Source organism: Charadrius vociferus, unplaced genomic scaffold, assembly GCF_000708025.1.
Source record: "Charadrius vociferus isolate BGI_N301 unplaced genomic scaffold, ASM70802v2 scaffold411, whole genome shotgun sequence".
Taxonomy (NCBI): Eukaryota; Metazoa; Chordata; class Aves; order Charadriiformes; family Charadriidae; genus Charadrius; species Charadrius vociferus.
The window spans coordinates 1,304,429-1,327,534 of NW_009646935.1; the positions used below are offsets into that span (position 1 = coordinate 1,304,429).

General features: G+C 37.4%; 1 protein-coding gene across 1 annotated transcript in view; it reads right to left on the bottom strand.

Moving 5' to 3' along the window:
• The window catches only part of NRXN1 (neurexin 1), a 472,728-nt gene that overhangs the window by 213,211 nt on the left and 236,411 nt on the right, over window positions 1-23,106 (bottom strand). Inside the window, exon 11 of the mRNA XM_009894822.1 lies at window positions 12,142-12,323. Coding sequence (XP_009893124.1) covers window positions 12,142-12,323 — 182 coding nt within the window. The remainder of the gene's footprint in view (window positions 1-12,141; window positions 12,324-23,106) is intronic.

Below are 23,106 nucleotides of genomic sequence, written 5' to 3' on the forward strand. Positions count from 1 at the left end.
TTTAGAATATATTAAGTGCATAGCCATCTTATTTTAGCCTCAGAGTCTATACTCAGGTGTTTTTCCAGACAAACAATTAGAAGACTGGAAAGTCTCACAAAATGCTCCTATGAATTGTTCCACGGAGAGCAAATCTAGAAGCACCAAACAACCGCAGCATCCCATGGCACCATTATAGCCCAGAGTTATTGCTCGCTGTGCAAAGTGACTTGCAGACATGTACACAAAATCTTGCAATTAAAAACATAGAAATAAAAAATCGTCAAACCCTGAAGCCACAAGCCACCTCCAAAAACCAGCATAGTACAAGCAACCTGTGCACGCAGATATATGCTACCTGCTAATAAAGAACTCTTTTCAGATCAAGAGCTGACAATTTTACATTAAAACATGCCTTATATTAGCTTTATTAGGAATTTCATAGCGCTTCTGTTAAAAAGTCAAAAACCCTCTTGCTTTGAAAACAAGCAGTCCAGAATCCCCTTGCCTTTTTCTGTTTGCTGAAGAGCAAATCAAAACACTACAGAAACTTGGGATATCAGGGAAGGCTCTCTGGGAAGGAAATAAAACAAAACCAACTTGTCAAATGGGACTCCCTGCTGCTGCATACCATGTGGTGCTCTAGTGAGCTGCATCTGTTCAGCTATTAAACATAGTGGTGAATATGATACCGACAGCAGTGACATTATCAAATATGCTGAGTGGTTATTAAGGCTCTATAGCATAATCTTTTCACTTTTTATTTTAATTGGTAGAAGTTACTGTAAAGTAGTTGCATGTATGATAATGCTCTTTGTGCTTGTCCCTAAATGAGAAGGCACTGCTACATAATCCACAGCGAGTCTTAAAAACCCCATCTGCTATGCAAGGGAAAGGCTGGGTACTTTCGCTCCGGGAACTCTCTGTTGCTCCCTGCAATTCACTGGGTCAGGAAAAAAACCCAAACGTATGGGGAACAATAAGGCTTCAGGACATTAATGGGGTTTCACAGTGAATAAGAAGAACGCAGTCCATAGCATACAGTGCGTAGGCAGTAAGTCGCACCAAGGGTGAGGGCTAGACAGAAAATAACAAGAGATTCCAGCACACAAACGGAGCATGATAAGATCCGCTGAGGATGTAATGCTTCAACCCCATCCTTCAATCCAGAGGCCCCGGAGGAAGACCCAACAGTAGAATATGCAGAGAAAAACTTCCCAGTCCTGTACGAGCGGCTTTTCCTACACCACAGAGAATGTATAATGCTGCAGCAACAAGCATCATTTACAGCTCCCTGAGGGAATATCTGGACTTACATTTGGTCCTTGACTGTACATAGATTATCACCTACAAATTCTCGCACAAGAAGTTAAAGCTGCGTTAGTCGTTTCATGCTGATGCGCTGAAGGCTTCACACAGAACTGGCAAAAGTGAAGGGCTTGTGTCTTTCCTTTGTTCCTCAGCATCCCTTATTCAATGTAAGCTAGGTAATTATCAAAAGCCAAGAAACGCGTGAGTCAGTTCCTTCAACTAATCCACCCTCTGGGGTCTCAGAATGCTTCAGTGTAAATGGGCTTTCACGAACAGATTGATATTTAAGCCCCTCTGAACACTTAACAGGAAAACTCACCTGTTGTTAGTGGGATTGTTACATTAAGCATAAACCACCAGAACATCGACAATATGAGTTCATTAAATCCTTATCCTGTCTCTTACTGTTACAGAAATTCTTAGGATCGTCATGATCTAAGTGAAAAAACAAAAAGAGGCCGAACAGCTGCAGCAGCTCACTGTCAAACAGGAAGAATCACTGTGAGATTGATGGGAAAGGCAAGTATTATATGCCTGTGGGAGAGAAAGGATACATCAGCAGTGGAGATGCACTGATGTCAAGAGTGTCATGCTCAGGTAAGAGAGAAAAGGATTAGACAGCATAGGCACATCACTGAAAAGCAGATGAACATATAACTGGTAACCTGAGGTTTTGGGAAATCCAGATAAATTCTCTGTTCTGGCTATATGTCCTGCATGACCCTGCTGCTATGAGTTAGTGTCAGAGATTGTAAAAGTTAAGTAACTAAATTGGATGAAAGTAAGAACCAGGCCCAGTGTGTTCAGTTCTGGTATGCCAGCTTAAATTCAGTGTTTTTACTACAGTTACTCCTCACTGACGCAGTGCTGTAAGTGAAAAGTGAGAAAGGCTCAAGACGATAAAACAACCTGGAAGAAAAAAAAAGCAAACTAGCATTAAATATTAAAACAAGTTCCAGTTTGGTGATGACACTGAGGCATCACAGAGCAAAACCTGAGTTAAATAAGTGGTCTAATTAACTAATTATGAGTTTAAGGTAGTATCTCCCAAAACCAGAACGGTATTAAGACAAGCTTTCCTTATTAACACAAAGTTATTAACTATAATAGCAATGTTTACTTAAACAAAAGCCTGAAGCAAAGCAGCAGGCTCTGTTAAATTGCCTCTGCACCTTTCACCTTCCAGCAGGAGTTTTCTGGCCTGATGTACGTCCTGCTCACACTTACTCGCATCGCTGCAGTTTCTTCAGACAAATTAATAATGAAAGAGGTGGGATGAGAATTGTTTGGAGTTAGGATCAGAATGTGTTCAGGCCACTAGCAGCGCTTTTCCCCTAGCCTTGTTCTGCATCAACAGGCTAATCTTTTTGACTGGTATTAAAAATGATATTGTTCATACTGCACATTCACTGAAAGACTACTACACTGGTACTTTGTGCTGCAGTGCACACTATATCCTTATCCTCACTTAGAGCTCATAAATTTAAAAGACAGGGAGTTAATGGGCCAGATCTTGGGTTCTGGCTTATACGCATAAGAAACAAACCTTGATCTGTCCTGTGCAAACCTGGCCCCCTTTCCATGGGTCACAGCTACCTGAGAGTCACTCTCTCTTACCAAGCTGCCATCAGGAGCTAAAAGCATAGTCTAGGATACTCTGAAAGTGATGCCATTCTTCACATCTGTCCTTTTGTTTTTCCAAACCCCACGCTGTCAGCCCAAACTGCCTACAACCTGCCTACACCCTGCACTGTCACGGCTTCTAACACACCGTGTAGGCATGCGCCCTGCTTGGGTTTGAGCCCAGACACCCTCAGGCGTGCCTGGTAGGGAGCATGGAGTGCAAATCTTTTTGTGCTTCTCTAAAATTACATGAGAACTAGGCAGCAACAAGCTAGGAAATATTATCAGGGCTGACTATTATATTACTATATATAACAAACAGTATATACTTAATAAAATATACAATAGGTATAATAAGCAGGGAAGTACCCAATAGGTGGACAAAAGTGGCTGGCTCTTGGAAGTGACCCTCAATCAGCCACAGCTCTTATTCCCCAAATAATCACAATAATTTCTTACAATTTGGTGCTTCTTCCTTTGGATGATCAGCCAGGTTTCAGTGAACATCTCAAATGTTCCACTATTGCAAATAGTCAAGTATTCTTTAAATTTTAATAAGGTTGCTAAAATGTCTCCTAAATTTTTCATCAGTTCTTTTTATACATGGCAATGTTCTGGAAGAGTTGGTGCCAAGTTATTAAAATATCTGTAACCTTCATATGCAAGGATGTTGGCTAGTAACCAGTGCAGGAAATTTTGGATTGAAAGGATCTGATTAGACTGGGATGGGTCTAAAACATCAATGGGAGAATACAATGTTAACTAGGAAAGGTGCTGCTATGGAGGAAAGATGGGCTATTTATTTATCTCTACATTATAGACTAATTCTTCTGTCCTCCTTTCTGAAGCCAGAAAGTTAGTATTTATATGTAAAAAACCTAGCCACAAAAGGAAATGTCTCCTAATTTTGGCCACATGCTTATTTGATTTGTTCTTGCTGCTTTTGTTCTTTAATCAAAAAAACTAACCAATGGTCCTCATCAAAAAGGTCTTCCCTGCGAGTACACCATGCAGTCACCATCTGAAGTGACCCCTCTGTTCCTTTAGCTATATGGTATACCTCATTCTGTGGGAAAGAAAAGGTATGCAATCACCTAGACCCCTGGAAGTTGCCACCTGCTTTCAACTGGGATTCACTGGGACTGCAGAATATGCACAGCAAATAAATTTGTGTTTGAGGACACAGCAGAAAAACAACTTAGGGAACAAGGGAAAGGGAAGAGAAACAAAAAATCCTTGAAAATAAGACTGGATGTAATCTGTATGCTGCTTTAAAAGTAATAATGTGAAAAATAAGAGCTGCTTTATGAAGAGGTCACAAGCCTCTTCAAGTTTATGTTAATTAAATGTGCTTGCTCTTTTGCTTGCCTCGCCAAATTGGTCCACTTCAGTTCTTCAAAATGCACAGTTTTTGTTATTAGTATAACATGACTCAGCCCAGACCCTTTCTATTCTTAATCTTTTCAGCATTTTTTTGAAGTTCAACAAGGCCCCAGCAAAATTAAGTTCCATGGTTTTGTTCTCTCCTCATGCTGGATCAACAGTCCCATTTGTGTACAGTTTGCAACAGAGAAGTCAAAGGAAGACTTAACATCAAATTCAGTGAAAAGGGTTTTGAATCTTAAGCAGTTCAGCCAACGGATGGATTCAATTTACAGTGTAATCTTGGGATATGTGAGATCAGAAGGGATCTTAGAGTCCACAACCTGGTCTGCAAGATCTTTTCATATAACGCCACGGCCACATGCAATTCTTTCCATACTGCTATCAGATGATTCTAATATACGTGGGGCCACCAGAAGTGTTTTAAATATCTGCTCAGGCAGGCTTTACATCTTTGCTAGAAAAAAGGACCTCAGCAGATTCATTAGTGTTGAGGGCTGAAGCCTTTTGCAACTGACACATGGTATTTTAGCTGAGAACTTAGGTCCTACTGGTTGTGCAATTTTCTCTCACCAAGAGGCTAGCAGGTGGTGACCCCGTCATCCAGCATGCTTTTTGGGAAGGAAGCTTTTGTCCTCCCAAAAGCACAAAAGGAGCAGGATGTATAAAGGAGTTATTAGCTGCAGAGAGGAAAAAAAGTGAGAACTCCTATTTATCCCAAGGCAGGGGAAGAAGATGAAAGGAGTTCCTTCCCTCAAGCACGTTTCTAGGCTGGGGAACCAGGAAATCACAGCTGGGAGATCAGACCTGCCACGCTGGTGTAACAGACCTTCCACGCTAACATCAGAATTTCTTCTTGCAGTGCTCCATGATGGCAGTCATAGCCAAACTGTTTAATTATATCAACTGTCCAAATTCCATTCATATTTTTCATACAGTAACGTATCAGTCAGTTCTGTGCCAGAATTAGCACATTTCCTTAACCTTCTCTCAGCAATTTGGCTTGTTTATGACAAGAACAGACCACTGTCACTCAGTGTGCAATGACAGACTGTGCAGAGTATTCAAGATGAGGCATTAATGAACAGATTATATCATAAAATCCCTTTTCAGAGATTCTTTAATCTACAACTCTGCTGATACAAAAGAATAACTTAATTGCATGTTTCCAAGGCATGACTTGACCATTTCAGTGATTTATTTATTTTCTTTCCTACAAACTTAGATCTTTAACCTGATCAGTGAGGTAAACGATTGCTGCATTTGGCACAAATTCCCTAGATTAATTCATTGCTCCCAATCTAATTAACTGAATGTTTGTGTACATTGAATTGCATTCTCAGCGGCGTGTCTAGTCCCAAACATGATTCTTTTTTGACTGCACTACTTTTCATTATTCAGACCTATAAGCAAGTGTGGAAATCCTTCTTTCATAGTAACTTTTCTTCAGTTTAAAGATTAACACAGATTAAAGTCCCTGACTTTTTTGTTCCCCAAAGAAAAGAACAATCACTGCCTGCAACAGTTAAACTCCCTATAGCTTTTTCCATACACATATATTAATAAGGAAAACAAAATCACAAATAAATATCATGCTATAAGCATAATAAGGAAATACCAACTATCCACAGAATTCTGGGTTAGGTAACATCAGCCTTAAATCATTTTCTTGTGCCTCAAGGCACAAGCAGAATATTAAATACCACCACCCTGATAAACATAATGATCCAAAGTCTTTCCTGGGCTCCAGAGTGATCCCTGATGCCCACTTAGCTGATACGATGATGGCCTGATTTTCAGAGGTGCTGACTATATTCAGTTTCCATTGTCTTTAGCCACTGATGTGCACGCTCAGCACTTTTAATATATCAGATTTCTGAAACCTAGTTCTGTTTTTGTTGTTTGGGGTTTTTTTTTAGCCCTTCCTGAACGTGAATAATGCAGTTTTAAAGTCATTACTGTTTCATGTATATACAAGCCACCACTGGCCTTACAAAATCTTTGCATTGCACAGATATGCATATAATAATAAGTAATTCCATATTTGAAAGATGATTATTAGAAGAAACATTATCCTGGGAATATTTTTTTAAAGATTATTAAACACTTCCTGGGAAAATTAATTAGCTCCAATACAAACCACTAAAATCAAAGGTATTTTTACCATCAATCTCACTGAAAGTACATTCAACTCTCTAGGCATTGATCCAAATACAACTAAGTCAATAAGAATCTTTCAATTGACTTTCCATTAGGCATTAAGCCCAAGACATATGAAGTATTCAAAAGAGAATAACAAATTAATTTATCTTAAGACTCTGCAATTTTTTCTCTGGTACACTCAAACACAGAAGTCTGATCCTCACCCGAGTTTTACTATTTCTGTTTGCTTGAGGAAAGGTTATTATACTGGCCTAAATTAAAATTATCCATATATTATGTATATGTACAATAGAATCTAACAGCCAGCTATCAAAAGCCTGATGTAGAATACCACGTATGTAACTAAGAGACAGGGGGAGGGAAGCAGGAAATAATAGTCCTTTTAAGTTTGTCGAAAGTTCCAAAAAATGAGTAGGAAAAAAGTTGAGAGAAGACTTTTGCAGAACTTTCCATTAACTTAAAGCTGAAAATCAAAACTACTTGATAGAAATTTTTTTTTTACACAAAAGTCAACACTTCATTTAGAGATACTAAATATTTCTCTAGTTTATAAAAAAGGTAGTGGATCATATACAAAAAGTGAATAAAGAGCTCAGAAAAAATGGACAAGCAATATCTTGCTTTTAAAGCAAGGGAATTTTTGAAACAAAGCTGACAAAACCTCGCAAAACCTTTCACTTGATTTTTATCCACGTCTTCCTCATGGAAAAAGTTTCCAAAGAAAAATGCCTTTCCCGCAATATATATTTTAATAGATGTAGTATATATATAGTTGGGAGAAAGAGCACAAACTGAATTTATTCATGATCCAAAAACCAATTTTCTGTAAGACATACAATATTTCCTCTCCTATGACTGTCCACCTCAGTCATTAATTTTAACTCTCAAGGCTTCACAAACACATTTTGAAAATCTAAGTGCAATACTGATTAATCTATCATGCCAGTCATGCTGCATCTTCAGAGTATTACAGGTTAATTGTGTTACACATTGCACATATTGATATTATCTGTCCTTAATCTTACCATACTTTTTCAGGTAACATGTTACCACATCTTTTAAAATAGTTTTCCATGCTTTCCCATCACAGTATTAATCTTATTGGTTTACATTTTTCGCTATAATATTTTTTTCCTAATAACATTAAAGAGAATGAAGTAAAAAATATCTACCACAATCTATCTGAATTTAATTTCTTTTTGGTTTTGTATGTTTACAATATCCTAGGTAGGATTGTCACTCTTCTTTTGCTGGAATTACGGGGTGTTTTTCCCCAGCTTCCCTCAGAAGAGGGTTAGGACAACATTCAAAATGCTGCCACATCTGTCTTGTTCCTTATTTTAAACCTTAGGATGTTTGTTATCAGAACAATCTTCACCACTTCACCTACTTCAGCAGATCCATGACATCTGTCACTGAGCTTAATTAGCAATTCCTCGCCCTGCTTGAGTCAGTAGAAGAGAGCCCAGTTTAGCTTAAGTAGCTCCTGTCCTGTAGGCTGGGTGTCTTTTCGGGAATAACAAAGCTGTAAGACCTAAAATGGTCTGCTGGCCTTAACCCCTGTACAAACTTCTTGTTCTCAATTTCAAAATCAGCTGTAACCATAAAAACAACACATTGTTTTCACACTCCCTAAATATTTCTATCTTGAAACAAATGACACAAAAAAGGAAGACACAGAAACTGCTGACTTTTTTCATCCGGCACACAAAATGTTATATTTTGCTATAGTTTAGTGCCTTTCATTTTCACAATGAAAGATAAAAATGTGGCATAATTTATACTTAATTTTTAAAAGTGGTTGAAGTTTATTGATGGAAATTGATCCTTCTTATCTTCATTAGTAGAGCAAATATTACTCATGCCACATGGGAGAACACCAGCTTCCTATGCTACCAGCGTTGCCAGAAAGAGCAATTTTAACAGGGTTTCTTAGCCCTTAGAGGCAATACTTTTGTCTAACTTCACTTTGTTCCTCACCATACAAAAGCTGGAGACTGGAGGCAGCAACAGCACAGTGCTCGTGAAAGACAATGACATATATCTCTCTCTCTCCTGGTCTGTCTAATGACTTAGGAGAAGAGGGTGGGAAGAGAAGAAGAGCAGAGATAGGAACAGGAATCACTGTCAGAATTACCTAGGGGCTTTAGAAGTCAATGAAGAAGCGAAGCACAGAAGTGCACGTGGTGATTAACCGAACACGGCGTGAATAAGCTGCTGCCTTTTTCCGTTTAGCATGGAGAGGGATAACAAGAGGGATGCCAAGAGGAGGGGGAAAAAAAGGATTGTATAGTAATTGTCAGAGCTATCTGTCCTTCTTTTATCTGTCAACAGGAGAAGGAAATGGCAGTAGACTTTCAGGCATATCTATTTCCTCTTGAACTAGATCTCCCAGCAGAGACTGCACAGGAGACCACTTCCATAATAGAAGTCAAGTGATAGCTATGAAAACTCATTGTTGCATCTCTGGATGACTAAGTCATATTAACATTCCTTTCTTGAAGCACAGGGATGCATACGTATCATACGCACAACCATTTCTTTATACCTAGGCTGCTACAGTACAGGTGGGGTTTTATATTAATCTACCTTGGAATGTAAAATATTTGCACTGGAACTGTTAAGCATCTGGTAGCAATGCAGATTACACATTTTTTGAAATGTTTCTCATATTAACAATGGTTATTTGGGGAGGTTAAATGATTACTTTAAATAAATGTGTTCCTAACCTAACACTAAAGCTGTGATTCAGATGATCAAGTAGCAATTTTCCAAATCAGAATTTGTTATGAGCTTGATTTCATTATTAGGTTTACAACGTCTTTAAGTAAACAGAATAATAAAGAGGGCAAGCACACATTGAAGTACCATAATCAAACTTGTAATTTTCCCTTCCATTCCTAGAATGAAGAAGGTTAAGAGCAAGCTACCTCATAGCTCTGTTCTGAAACATCCCAAACAAGCACCCTCCCCAACTTGCTAGTGAGGACTATGATTTGAAATTTTTTCAATCAAAGCAATAGTTCCATGTGGAACTTTCTTTGCCACCATTCTGCTGAAAATGCACTTAAAACCTATGCTTACGCATCTGTCCCAAATTTTGTCAATAAGAAGGATCTGAGTGATGAATGACCTCCTGGGTAAAATGGAAGTTCAGTAATAAAAGAACCTGTTTCTATCATACTGTAAAACTGAATCCCATCATAATTAAATCACAACTATACCCTCGTTAGAATGTTATAGTTGATAGAACACAGGCAAGTTATCCATGCACAGTGCATCTCAATGTACAGAGGCATTTATTGCTCATGCATATTCATTATACAAACAGGTGAGTGGGTGCATGCAAAAGAACATGCAGAATTAGACTCTTCCCTCCTTCCAGTTTTTCCTCCTTCCACTATTCATAGCTTTCTTTCTGGTTATTTGGTAGGTAAGATGTTCTTAGTGGCATCTTAGTTGGTGCAAGAAGGAAGTTTTGAAGGACATAACACTTCTAACACTTTTATTACAGCTAGTTTAATGCAGCAGCTGCCAATATTGAAAAACTTTGACCCAATAAACTATTTTTCAAATAAATAACATATACATCAGCCTCTTTGTTTCTATATTCTTCTTCATTTTTATAACCATGATGTTTCACTATATCTTGCTGAGCTAAAATAGATCTCATGTAAAATTCTCAGAAGTGCCTACAGCTCCACTGACTTTAATAAGATATATGTTCTTTGATACCATGAGTGCTTTTGAAAAATACTGCCTTTCAACTTTCTTTTGAATACTAACCTTATTTGAAATAGATTCCAGGAAATTATATCCCAGCAGTTTTCCAAGTTTTATCTAACATTGATGACCCTTAAAAAAAATCCTTCGCCAGATGTCTTAGGATTTCAGGTCAATCCCTTAGTGTCTCCACTCCAGAGTGAAACTAAAGAGAAGCAGCTCTCAGAAGGTCAGACTTCGTTCCAATAAAATCGCACAATTATCACGGATTTTGCTCTGAAGCAGAGCGGGCTTCAGGGAGGTTCTCAAAGTCTCTTGCAAAGACAATAGGAGGCCACGATCACCTCAAAGAGTATGACAATACAAGGCCTTTTGCTGCTTCACAGACATTTCAGAAGACCAGTAAAGTATGCTTTATGATTTTCCCCATCCTTATTAGGCTGATAGTGTTTATAACCACAGAAGACTCTCAGTTATTCTTTTATTTTTACTCTCTGTTCCTACAACATGGATATAAGAAAGCTATTTGAAAAACAAAACAAAACAAAACAAAAACCCGAAACGCTGATGAGCAGGCAATAAATTTTGATCTCCAACTCATAATTAATGAACACAATGTTTGCTTTAAAATGGAAAAATCAAGGCTAGACAGAAGAGTACACGAACATTATGGTTTTGGCGGACTTCAGGTATAGCAAAACTACAAGAAAAACATTCCTCAATATGCTAATGAAAAAGAAAACACCATAAGAAGAAAGTAACACCGGTGACGACAGTGGGTGGATCTGATCTCAGATTGCAAAGAAACGGGCAAATGATGACTAGGCACCTGATGTTAGACGCGGCTTTGGAAAGCAAATTTTTAAATTCTCTTCAGCAACACAATACTTGCCTTGAAAAATGTAGGCTCTTAGCTTTTCTGGCACCTGGGAGAAGTTGCTTTGTTCACATTTTTAAATTAAGATTGTGCAATACCAGCCAGCTGTTTTGTCCGTGCACTTCAATCGAAGAGAATGGTACAGACAACCTCTGAATTTTATTTAAGGCCTTCTTTCTTTGTTTATTTACTCAAGCCAGTAAATTAAAAAACAAACAAAGAAACAAAAAACCTTAGTCCACAATACAAGAGTGCCTTTAAAGAAATAAGGAACCTGGGAAGACTGAATACCATAATTCCTTCTAATTTTGAAAATGATCAGTGCTGAATGTTTTCTGAGGGTAAAAGTGTAATTGGTTATAGATCAATAAGTAATTTCATTCAAAAGGAACTCTTCTGTTCCTGAAAGCAGAGAGATTCTTAAATCAAAATCAAACTAATACATTAACAAAGCTGAGACTAATCTAAACAACAAAATTTTATACTGCCCTAGTTACGTTTATCTCAACTGATCATTTATTTATGTTGCCATAAAAATCCAGATGCTTTCAATTTTAATTGCTAGTTATTTGCTTTAAGGCAGTTGAAATTACTTTTTTAGACTTCCTAGCTTGACAATCTTGCTTTCTGCTTAAGATTTATCATCACAAAGGAATGGTGAAATCAGAGGATAAATTCTAGTATTAACAATAAGCACAGTCAATTCGGATACACTGCAATTCCACCAGCAGATTCCAGATTAAATCTTCCAGGATTAACGTACCTTCCTCTAACATTGCTAGATCCTGTTATATGTAATTAGGTTGTACTAAACTGCTACATCTGTACAGATATCACGGTATGATTTTTAATTGAAAAGCCATATAAAGTAGCACTGTTTAAAGTAAAAGGCATTCTGAGAACGTCTGAGACCCTGTACAGGATTGTACGCTATAAGCCATTATCATTTAGTTCACTATTGACCTTAAAATGTTCATTAACGAACTGCTGTGTTTACATTAAAATAAAATAAATAAATAAATCACAAACATAAGAACAATCAAGACGAGAAGAAATATCATGCGTTTGTTAATAATACTTACGATATGCAGCTCTAAATAATCTCCGAGCCCAGTAGAACTGTCCACTCGTACCAACACAGCTTCTTTTTGAACAGTACTAAACCCTATTGCCAGTCTGTCCGCACGAGTGCTTGGCCGATCATTAGGAGGCCACGTGTAAGTGATTTGTCCACCACCTTTGCTAAAGATATATGTTGTTCCCGCTGTAAAACAGAAATAAAGGTAATTAGCTCACTTGCACCAATACACACCCATGTGGAAATCATATGCTCTACAAAAATCAAGATGTTCTCATATAGCAAATCCATTCATAGAACCAAATAAGACTATATTTCAACCTGAAGGGGTCTTTATCTCTGAAAAAATTTGTAGCAAGCAAAATATTAGTGCTTTTTATATAGTGCAATCAACACAGAATATAATATAATTGCATGTGCAGCGACTTAAAATATCATAGCTCTGATTCAGAAATGCATATCTATTCGTGCAAGTTCTTAAGAATATGCTTGAAGAACACGTTTCCGTGATGCACAGAACAGGGATGAGTTGAACTAAATGCTTTCCCAAACTGAGCCTATGTGGAAAAGAAATCAAGTAATTCCAGTTATCTCATGACTGACAAAAAGATGCAGTCCCTTATTTACACAATGAAAATGATATGCACTATATGATACGTCATCGTGCCCAGCGAAGCAAGACATTAACAAATACAGTCAGATAAGACTTTTGTGGATCTGAGGTTTATCAGTTAGTGACAGATGGGGATAACAAATAGAAACATACTTTACTTGTCATGTCAGGACAAAAAGATATCAGTCTGCCATCTAAGTAAGCAATGGCTTATTTGCATAATGCTCAGTGTATAACTTACAAGAGTGGCAATCTTTGCACGTTATCTCCAGTGTGCACTTACAAAATCTATAATCTGTTTTAAACAAGTGTTGTAATCTGAAACCACTTAGCGCTCCGGTGCTTAACTTCATCACCAGAGTATTTCCTCTGAACTAAAACAACAGCATATCTGGACATTTTCCATTTAAAACTTGTACCCTAACAACAGCATATAGCCGGCAAATTGTGCATGCACTTGGTCTTTCATTTGTAAAATCACTACAAGCTGTCCATTTCCATTCGGATAGGTCAAAGCTCAGGGAGATATGGCACTGCATTGTAAATACAGATCTCTAGTTTTACTAGCTGTTCTAAGCTGGCTCACTGCGTGGCTGCTCTCAATTTTATTAAATGTAATTCAGTTTATTGCATCCAATACTGTCACTGCATAGTTCCCATGTCCTCGTAATGACATAGTGCACAACAGCATAATTGTAATTTTCTTACTTTCTTTCTAGATTGACCAAAAATGTTATGAGCACACAAAAAGATCTAAAATCCCTTGAACATGTAGACTTTTAAAGCTGAAAACAAGACGGGCTGTATAGTTACACCAGTCTTTCAACTTCCAGATGTTTCAAAATCTTACTCTACTGCTGAGCAAGGCTGCTTTGTGTCAGTCTCAAAGCAAAAAGGTCACCTGGTCTTTTTGAGAAGATATCCTATATTTATTTCTAACATCACTTTTCCCGTACGGAATTATTTTTTTCCAGTACTACCAATTTGTATTATTTTATGCACTGCACATAGCACTTAAAAAAAAATGTAAAGCTCATTTTATATCAACACACTTGCAGGATTGCACCGTGCTTCAAATAGATCTCTTGGCTTTTCTCTTGATGGCAAAATACCAACCTGCACGTGTTTTAGGAAAACTTGTCAACTCTCTTTAGCAAAGACAAACACAATAACAGATCTGATATCTAAGGTTTCACTTACACTCCCAAGTGAAATCAGGGTTTATCCTTATTCTAAAGAGTTGTGCAAGAGCACTGGAGACAGGGGCTGTGCCTTAAAAAAAGCTTAGTAATGGACATGGGCAAATGGTGTTTGGTTTAGGAATGTGTGGGACAAAAAACTAATCTCCTGCTCTCCCGCCCTTGCTTTCTTCACATGCGGTGCTCTGAAATACAAAATAATCTGCTGCATGCTATTTGGTAATAATGATTGCCTCTCCAGTTCTAGTACATCCCAAAACAAAGATACATGAGACAGGTAATATCACTCTTGATGGTCCTCAAGTTCTTCTCTTTGCTGCTAGTGTTGACTTCAAATCTTGAGCCAATTGAGAAGTGACAGAGTCTGGACCACCATACTGTATACATCACATCAATGTCTGTATTGAAAGGATTTATTCTGTGCTGATGAAAAACTAAGGGCTTGATCCAAAGCTCATTAAAAACAGTGACAGCGTTTCTGTTGACTTCATAAAATATTGTGTCAGGTCACGAGTGAGGTTCTTATAAGCAACAAAAATGAGAAGGCTAAGAAAAAACAATTCCTTGCACCTCAATGTCACAGATGAAACTGTTAGAATAATACAGGAGATTTAAGTGGGAGTGCATAATTCTCCTTTTCTTGGTAGTAACAGATGTGTTTACCCAATATAGAAGACAAAGAAAAAGCCTGCCAAGCGATTGTGGAGTCATACTGAATAAAATGACCCAGAAGCAAGTCTCCAGATCTGAACAATGAGAAACTGTTGTTCTTATTCAGACTGAATCTTTGTCGTGGGTTTTTGCTAAATACTGCCCTTCAAATAAACCAATGAAGAGCCATTCCTCTATACTGCTGTCGCATTGAAGCCAAGGTCAATGTCAGTAGGGCTGGGTAAATCTAGCTGTAAATATCAAACTGTGTAGAATCAACATCAAAGTTAAAAAACTTATCTGTTATCCATGATAACATGTGGCTTATGGTTCTTTATGGCAAAGCTTTCCTTTTTTTATAACTGTCCATTTTGTAGCTCTTCGAACTAACTGCGGGTCTGGTAACAGACTAATTAATCCATGCTGATGAATACAGATCTGCCTCTGTCTAAGCTGTACAGGGAGTCACGTTCTTTGAATTTCCTGTATTAATTATGAAAAAAAAAATGGGTCGGAAGCCATTTGAGAATAGGTCCTCTAGTGTTTATATTTCAAGAAAGACAAATATAATAATGTAAAATTTATTACTCTGGGATTGATCTCAGCTTATAGTCTGACCTCCCATTAACTATTAAAAGCTAGAAACTGAGCAGTTGTTCGAAACCAGCCTGCTTATTATCAGGTTTGGATCCGTCAAGAAGCAACAGAGGAAGCCTAACTCACTTGCTCCATAAAGGCTTTTATGCTCTCTGACAAACCTTGTAACGTCTCTGCCGTTCTTTCAGAACGTTGTCACTAAAAACCAGTCATCTTCCTTCTGTCCTTTAGCTTATGGCACTGTGTTGTTTGGGGTTTATCATCTCAAGAGAATTGAAAGTATTAGAATTAGAATGTCAAGAATAGCAATGCCACCAGCACAGTACTTCTAAGTACGCAAGTTTGTAACATGCCAGTTATATCTCTCAGCCACAGAATTTACTGCGTAATTCTTTATGCGTCCATGCATCTACACAATGTTTAGGAAAAATGTCCATACAGCTCTTTGAAATTCTTAACCGTGAAAGTATGGTTCCCTATTGTAACAAACTGCCAGCGGTCAAGATACAGTAATGTTTTTTAATGGCCTGGGTCTCTCAAGTCCTACTTGTTTGCAAAATTCATCTTTATGAAATAGTGCATTCATTTCAGCACAGCCTGGCAGCAACTCAAGGACATCTGCTTACCTATACAGTATTAAGCAGATAAATATTTTCTTTAGTACCCATTTACTGTATCTATTACTGTATATGACTGCAAAGCTTTTCAATATTTATTGCTTTGAAGTCACATCTGATGTAGTTTAATAGTTTGCTCAAATCAACAACAAATCAACAGCTTTCTACCTTCCTCATGCTCATCCCAATTTTGTGTTTAAGGTATATTGCACTGAAAGGTAATGTACATAATTCTATTTTTCCCATATAATGTTAGTAACTTAATGTTTATTTTCAACATTCACATCAGGTTTCAGCTTCCGATTAAGTGAAAGCAATGCTTTGATTGAACTCTGGACCCAATGAACTACGATTCTATCACACTCGATAGCTGGAAAACTAAAGACTGAAGCCTGTAAACTTCAATAATGAAAACTATTAGCTGCCCTTTCATTAATAGTAAAGCAATTTTTAACTAATATAAAAATTACGAAGGGTAAGCATTGTTGGTTATAATGACAAATTATCCAATAATGTAATTTTCTTCCTTCTGTATATTATCAGTACTTTACTTCATCGTGGGCTAGAATGTGAATCCTCTTATTCCCACCGGTAAGTAATTACTTGCATTGATAAACCTGCTGAATCCAGTGACACTATTTGTGCAGGCTGCTATTAATTACCAAGAGTGAAGAATTTACAATATGAATGTCTCTGTATGTATAGATGTATATATATATTTGCACAAATATCTATATGGTGGCATTAATCACACTTGCTATGTTCAGGGGAGCACATAAATCTCCATTAATGCTTCTTTTTACCTTTTCATCTATGTATTTTCATCCTGCCCAAGCTGAAGTTCCAGAAAAGACATTTGCTGGAAGAACAATACAGCAGCTCACATGTCATCCATCAAGTTCCTGGAATGTGTAGACGACTGCTACCTCATACAAATGTTAGATGTGCCAACTAGCAATGAGGGGCTGCTGGACTTGCTACTCACAAACCAAGAAAACCTGCTTTGTAATATCTTGAAAAGCGATAGCTTTGGCTCCAGTGATCACAATATTGTGGAGTTTGGGATCCTGCTGAGCATGCTGAAGGTAGTACTAAGACAAAGGTTTTAGATTTTAGAAGAGCAAACTTCAGCACGCTCAGAGCTCAGCTGAGAGCGATTCTGTGGGAAGCTTTCATGGAGGATAAAGGAGCTAGTGACTGCTGGGAGTTCTTCAAGAATGCTCTCCTGGAAGCACGAAACCAGCTCCCCACCCCTTTAAAGGTAAGGGAAGTAGGCAGAGCAAGAGACCCCCCTTGGCAATGGTATTTGGACAGTACCATGACCTGGTAAATGCTTTGTAGGTAGCACAATAGCATTCTCATCTGTCTAAAAAGACCCCTAGGCCTTCTCATAATTTGACTTTCCGGCATCAGGCTCTTGACTAAAAGGAGTGCTCAACCTGACACCGATCACTGGTTGAACGGACAGATGTACATCTCCACCTTTGGCTTCAGCCACTTGGATTGAAGCATGGTCTGGTTCCAGGTAATTCTCTGCATTTGCTGACAACTCAGTGGAATGTTTCTCCATGAACTAGGTGACATCATATCTCTCCCAGTAATGCAAGACCGAAATGCTTTCTCCATGTGGAGAGGTTGCCAAACCTATTTAAGACCCTTTAAATGTTAAAGATGCTATACAAATACAAACCCTGCTTGTTTCTGTCTTTGTGTTTTGTACCTTACACTGCATGCTATAATAAAGCGTGGGAAAAAATACTCCATCCTAGTTCCAATTGCTTTTGTAATTGTAATTCCCTAGTTTCCAATGTGAAGTCATTTTTAGAAAGTTTCTCTGTGGAGGATAAACTTATGGAGCTGCACAACATATCCGCTGTCCTTGCTCACTGTCCATCAACTTTTCAATCTAATAGTCAAGTTCAGCCAAATTTGAGAGAGGGGTAGGCAGAAATTTTAAACAAGATTTCCTCTTAGCAGTTTAATGAAAATGAATGACTGTGTAAAAGAGAAACATGTAGAGCCCAACCGCTATACCTTTTGCTTGGCAATAGCCTGTATGGCACTTGGTAGTTGTATATTGGTGGGCCAGTCAACACACTCAGTGTGCTACACTAGCCAGAAAATAATGCCACGCATTTGAAGCATCAGCAGGAGCTCTGGGAGGAAAAAGGAACAGAAACTATTGGATTCTTGCAGTAAGAGACAGTAAAAATTTGGGAAACAAGGCACCATTCAATAAAAAGAAAAATCAGGATTCATTATTTTTGCTGCTTTTGGAACAAAATGTTCACATTTCAAGCCAAAATATATCATATTTATCTACAATGATGATATCTAGCTCTATTGATTTCAATAGAGTCACTTGGGTACAAACTAAAATTTGTGAGTAATGGTGGCTCGATGAATGTGTATGCCTATAAAGAACAACTCTTATGCAGCTTAGCATCAGTATTACAAGTTAGCATCATTCTTGCCATCATAAATGACATAGATGGTTAAAATAAAAGTTTCTAAGAATTTAAAGGATTTCCAACTGGAGTGATTCTAATATCTTTACTCAAATCAAGTAGCATCTTACAACTCGAATGACCCCATTGATTTAGATTAGATCACTTAACTGGAGTAAAGTACTACTCAGTTAGAGTAGGCACATCAAACTAAGAGCTTTCAATTGTGTTTAAAATTAATATAATTTTGAGAAGGACCTCAGCTAAGCAAGAGCTAGCTGAAAGGAATCCTAAAAGAATGTAGAAATTAGAGTATCTGTTCATCTGACTTATTAACAAAACATCAGTTGATTTACTGAATGCCAATAGACTTGATATTATTTAGGCACTGATTCTGTAAAATTATTGTGATTATATTTGAAACGTCCACAATAAAAAAGTTCTGGGGTTTGTTGATCTCATTAGCATGTTCATTTATACAAAAACAATGATGTATTTTATGAAAGGGTACAGTCTTCCTAACGCAAATCTGACACAGACTGGTAAAAGAAAATTATTGTTCTTCTCCAGAAGAAGTTTAAAAATTTTACTGGCTGCCTATTACCTATCACTTTCCAGTATGGAATGAATTTAGAACATTTCTGTATGAAATGTAAGCCAAGTAATTCCCCATTATTGCCTTGCACCTTTATGTAATGTAGATGGTTAGAAAATGATATATTTCTGAAATGAAAGCCTACTTTAAATGTCATACTGCAGTCAACATGGAACATTTTAATCCATTATAACTCTATTAAAGGTAACAAGGATACAACGTGTCTGCTGCTGAAAGCTTGCCCAAAAGTCAGATGGAAATTAAAAGTCAAATGTCTATAAATAAGGGAAGTTTTTATTCCTCCTACAACCTTGTCAACATACAGTTAAAGATAAATTTCTTGAACAGTGTCGAGAGAAGTGGAAATTACGTTGTCGGGGAACAGATATGAGAAGGCAATGAGATGAAAAATATTTCTGGACAGATAGAATGTAAAGGCATTATCAGACTGAAATTAGTAAACTCAAGTACTCTTGAAGACAATAGGACTGTTCTGGTTCCCACACTCCTTACATTGGGAAATGTCAAGGCCCCATACTTCCATTTAACTACTGTTACACTAAATTCCATTTAAAAAAATGGACTGCACATGCACTGATTTGCTTCTTAGGGCAAATTAGTTGTGCCAACATACAAAATGAACGCAGTTAAGGGGCTGGTGAGTTGAAGGGATTTGTAACAGGATGCAGAAACTAGGACATTAGCTCAAATACTGCGCAGGTCGATAGAGACCAAATGTTGTTACCATCTGTTGGTGGCCGATGTGAAATCATTCAGTGGTTCCAGTCCAGGGGCCTTACAAACTCAATGGATACCTGGCAAAAGTTAGAAATTCCGTAAGCCAAGTAACTTGAGTTGTCAAGAGTTTCCAAGCTTGCTGACTCAACTGAGAGGTCTGTAAGTTGAAGACAAACTGTTTATGCACCAGGATTTGAATATCTCCCACAAAAGTAGCTCTGCACAGATGTGCATATAGGCCAAAAAAACAGTAGAAGGAAATCCAAAATTAAATTTTCTCTGTATAGGTCCATCAAAAGGCAATGTACTTTTCAAAGAAATAATAAAATAATTTTCTAAAAGTCATTATTTCATGCAAAACAGAGTGCCTGAAGTTATGTTTTTATTCAAGCACCTACAGCGGTATCCTGATTCTCAGAAGTGTTGCAGCATTTCTGGCAACCTTTAAAAATCAACCTCTAATTCTTTAAAGGAAGATACAAACATTTGAAATAGCTGGCCTTAAGTTATTTAATTATGTTAAAATGGACAGGAGGTTGGCTGCAAATGTCTAGTATGCTTCTAGGCTAACGTCTTAATTTCTTATTGGCCTCCTTACTAATACAATACTCCAGTTATCCTATCTTGCATTACCTTAGTTATTTTTAAGTAAAATTTATATTATCTTCCTTGCAAAATTGTGCATCTCATAATTTACTCTTGAGAAATCCCGAAATACTCTCTCAGAAGTAGTAAAACCTTGCCTTAGCAGAAATGTATAACATGCTGAGAATAAGAGCACTACTAACTGCAAGCCTGTTAAGTTCACTGAAAAATGATACAAGCACAACAAGGATGTCAGATGTTGGACTAAGATAAGGTGCTACTATTACTTGCAGCAGAAAGTTGGTACTGGCAATGCTGCAACTTACAGAGTTTGCTGAAATGGACCCTCTTCTGTAAAATAGCAGGTTGTATTATGGACAATGTGCGATGAAGTTTGATATTGTTCGTTTGTAAAGGCAGTGAAGAGTAAGAAATTCTGTGGCATACATGATCTCCTACTAATTACTCAATTACTAACAGTTAGCAGATAAAATAGCGTTGTGGTAGCATTTCTGAACATTTCCAAGTAGACATACATGGGCTATAGCTGAAGAAAACCAGAAAGAGCATGGTTTCTTAGAGATGTTACATCCTGAAATGCAAAAATAGCAACCATGCTTCTTCCAACAAAAATGAAATTAAATGAAAGATATTAAAGCTTTGGAAAAACACAGAGCTTAAGCCTCACTGAAGCACATGGATCCACAAGAAGCTGTTCAGTTGCTAGAGGTGTCTCGGAGGCAGATCTGGCAAAGGGAACGACTGATGAACAGGCTACATATTAACTGCAGTCTTGTAGCATCATATTGTCTTGCTAACTCCAAGCGTGAGCAAGCCCAAAAATTCATGACATTTCATTTCATTTGATACACAGAATAATAACTGACTTTTAAAAATCCTCAAATTTTAAACCCAAAGCTAGTCTTCACTGCTATTACAGGTACTCAAACATCAGAATATAGTACCAGGTAAAAGAGGAATATGATGTAAAAATATCTGGTTGGCTGGTTGGCTCAAGGGAAGCCCAAAATTAAGAACCAGCAAGCAGCTACAAATGATACTCTATCTGGAAAGACTTCCTAGTCATTATCCCAGGGATTGACTTTGGGACATCAGTGTTTACATATGTTATCAAATTTGCACATGAAACAAAGTGTTTAACAGATCCTGCTGTATTTGAATCTTTAAGGTTATTAGATCATTATAACAACAGCTAACAGGGGCCAGCCAGGTTGGGCAAATTCACTTCCTACTTCTTTCTGTTCTACTACATAATAGATTTCCAATTGTGGTCTGGCACAAAAATGTTACATGCCTTGTCATTATGATAATTGCTATCATTCTTCTTTGGAAAGTCCTTATGCTGTTGTTTGTAAGCAACAATTCATTGCCAGCTTCAGAGGATAAAGAGCTGCCATGAAAAATACGCATCTTATGTTTTTCACTGTTTTACATAGTTGAGTAATTAGGGAGCGTGGTTTAACCACGGGATTCCACATGAGTGTTTGGAGAGAGAACCTGACAAAACAGTTTTGGGGTGTAAGCTATTCATCCACCTCAACAGGGACTAACTCAAGTGTCAACTCTGACACTTCATAAGCCAGTACTGTTAGCTATGACTTAGTTCACCCGTGTATGCAAGAAAGGTGAGCAGTTAATCACTCTCTGGAGACTAACCCAGCCTAACTACAGCAGTGATTTTGTGTAGGCCCTTCACTTTCAAAGGTCTGGATGGATGGAATTATGATTGCTTTTATTTTCCTGAAGTGAAGATCAGTCTTCAATAGTTTGAGAAGCCTTACTTTAACACAGCACTTTATAGTAACATACACAAAGATGTTAAGAGCCCTTAGGAACTATAAGTAATACCAATGCATGTGGAAAATTATTCTGTGCAGAAAGGTGCTCAGAGACAACCCATTTTTCAATAAGAATTCATCTAAATTTGCTTAAAAAAAATGACCCAACCCAACACAGAACATTTCCCAAGAAATGAGGGAAAAAATGGTAACTCAAATACACTAAAAAACAGTCTTGCAGAATCAGCTAAGGCATACTAACTTGGAAGTTTTGAGGACTCCTGCACTAGTTTTTCTTCCATAGATTTACAGAAAGCATTTCTAGAAATGTTTCTACATCTCACACAAAGAGTAAATCTATTGAAGACACCCAAATATTAAAAAAGTGATTGTATGCTGTTTCACTTGAAATTTGTTAAATTAAATTTTACAAGTCATAAGGGAAGGAGGGCTCTCTGTCTGTCTTATAAATGTTCATCTAACGAACATCAATCAGAAATTAAGATTCATTATTTAAATCTAGAAGGTTTTGTTGATATCCTGTTTAGTTCTCAAAGGACACCACATATTCTTTGCTCACACATGCTGGAGTCTCAATAAGATGGCTATTCAATGAGAGGCTGCCTTTGTGATGATTTTGCTAACATTTGTAATAACAATGCAACCTAAACACTGCAGTTAAACAAGAGAGTAGTATTTTTGGAATACCCCGCTGTTCTAAAGTGCATTGTGAATATTAACATATTCCAGTAAATTAGTTTGCACTCATTATCATAAGCAATTACTTACTGTTTAGATGCTGCTGATATTAAATTGGGAAGCAATTTGCAAGAACTAATACATAGCATAAAAAGCTTTTCAACATTCTAACTGTAAGAAACAAATGTTTCTAGTAACACAGTCCCTTATATACAGATGTCTCTCTGTATATAAAAATTCTGTGTATCTCCTCCTATCTGATATCTCTTCTTCAGCAGCAAGTGGATAACTACCTGAGGCTCTGTGACAAATTCTTTATAAACTTTGTTTTGATGCTGTGGAGTAAATCATAAATACCTCAGGCCAAATACGACAGTAACATCTCATTCGCACTGAAAGAGAAACTGTTTTCATGCTCATTTTTGAAAA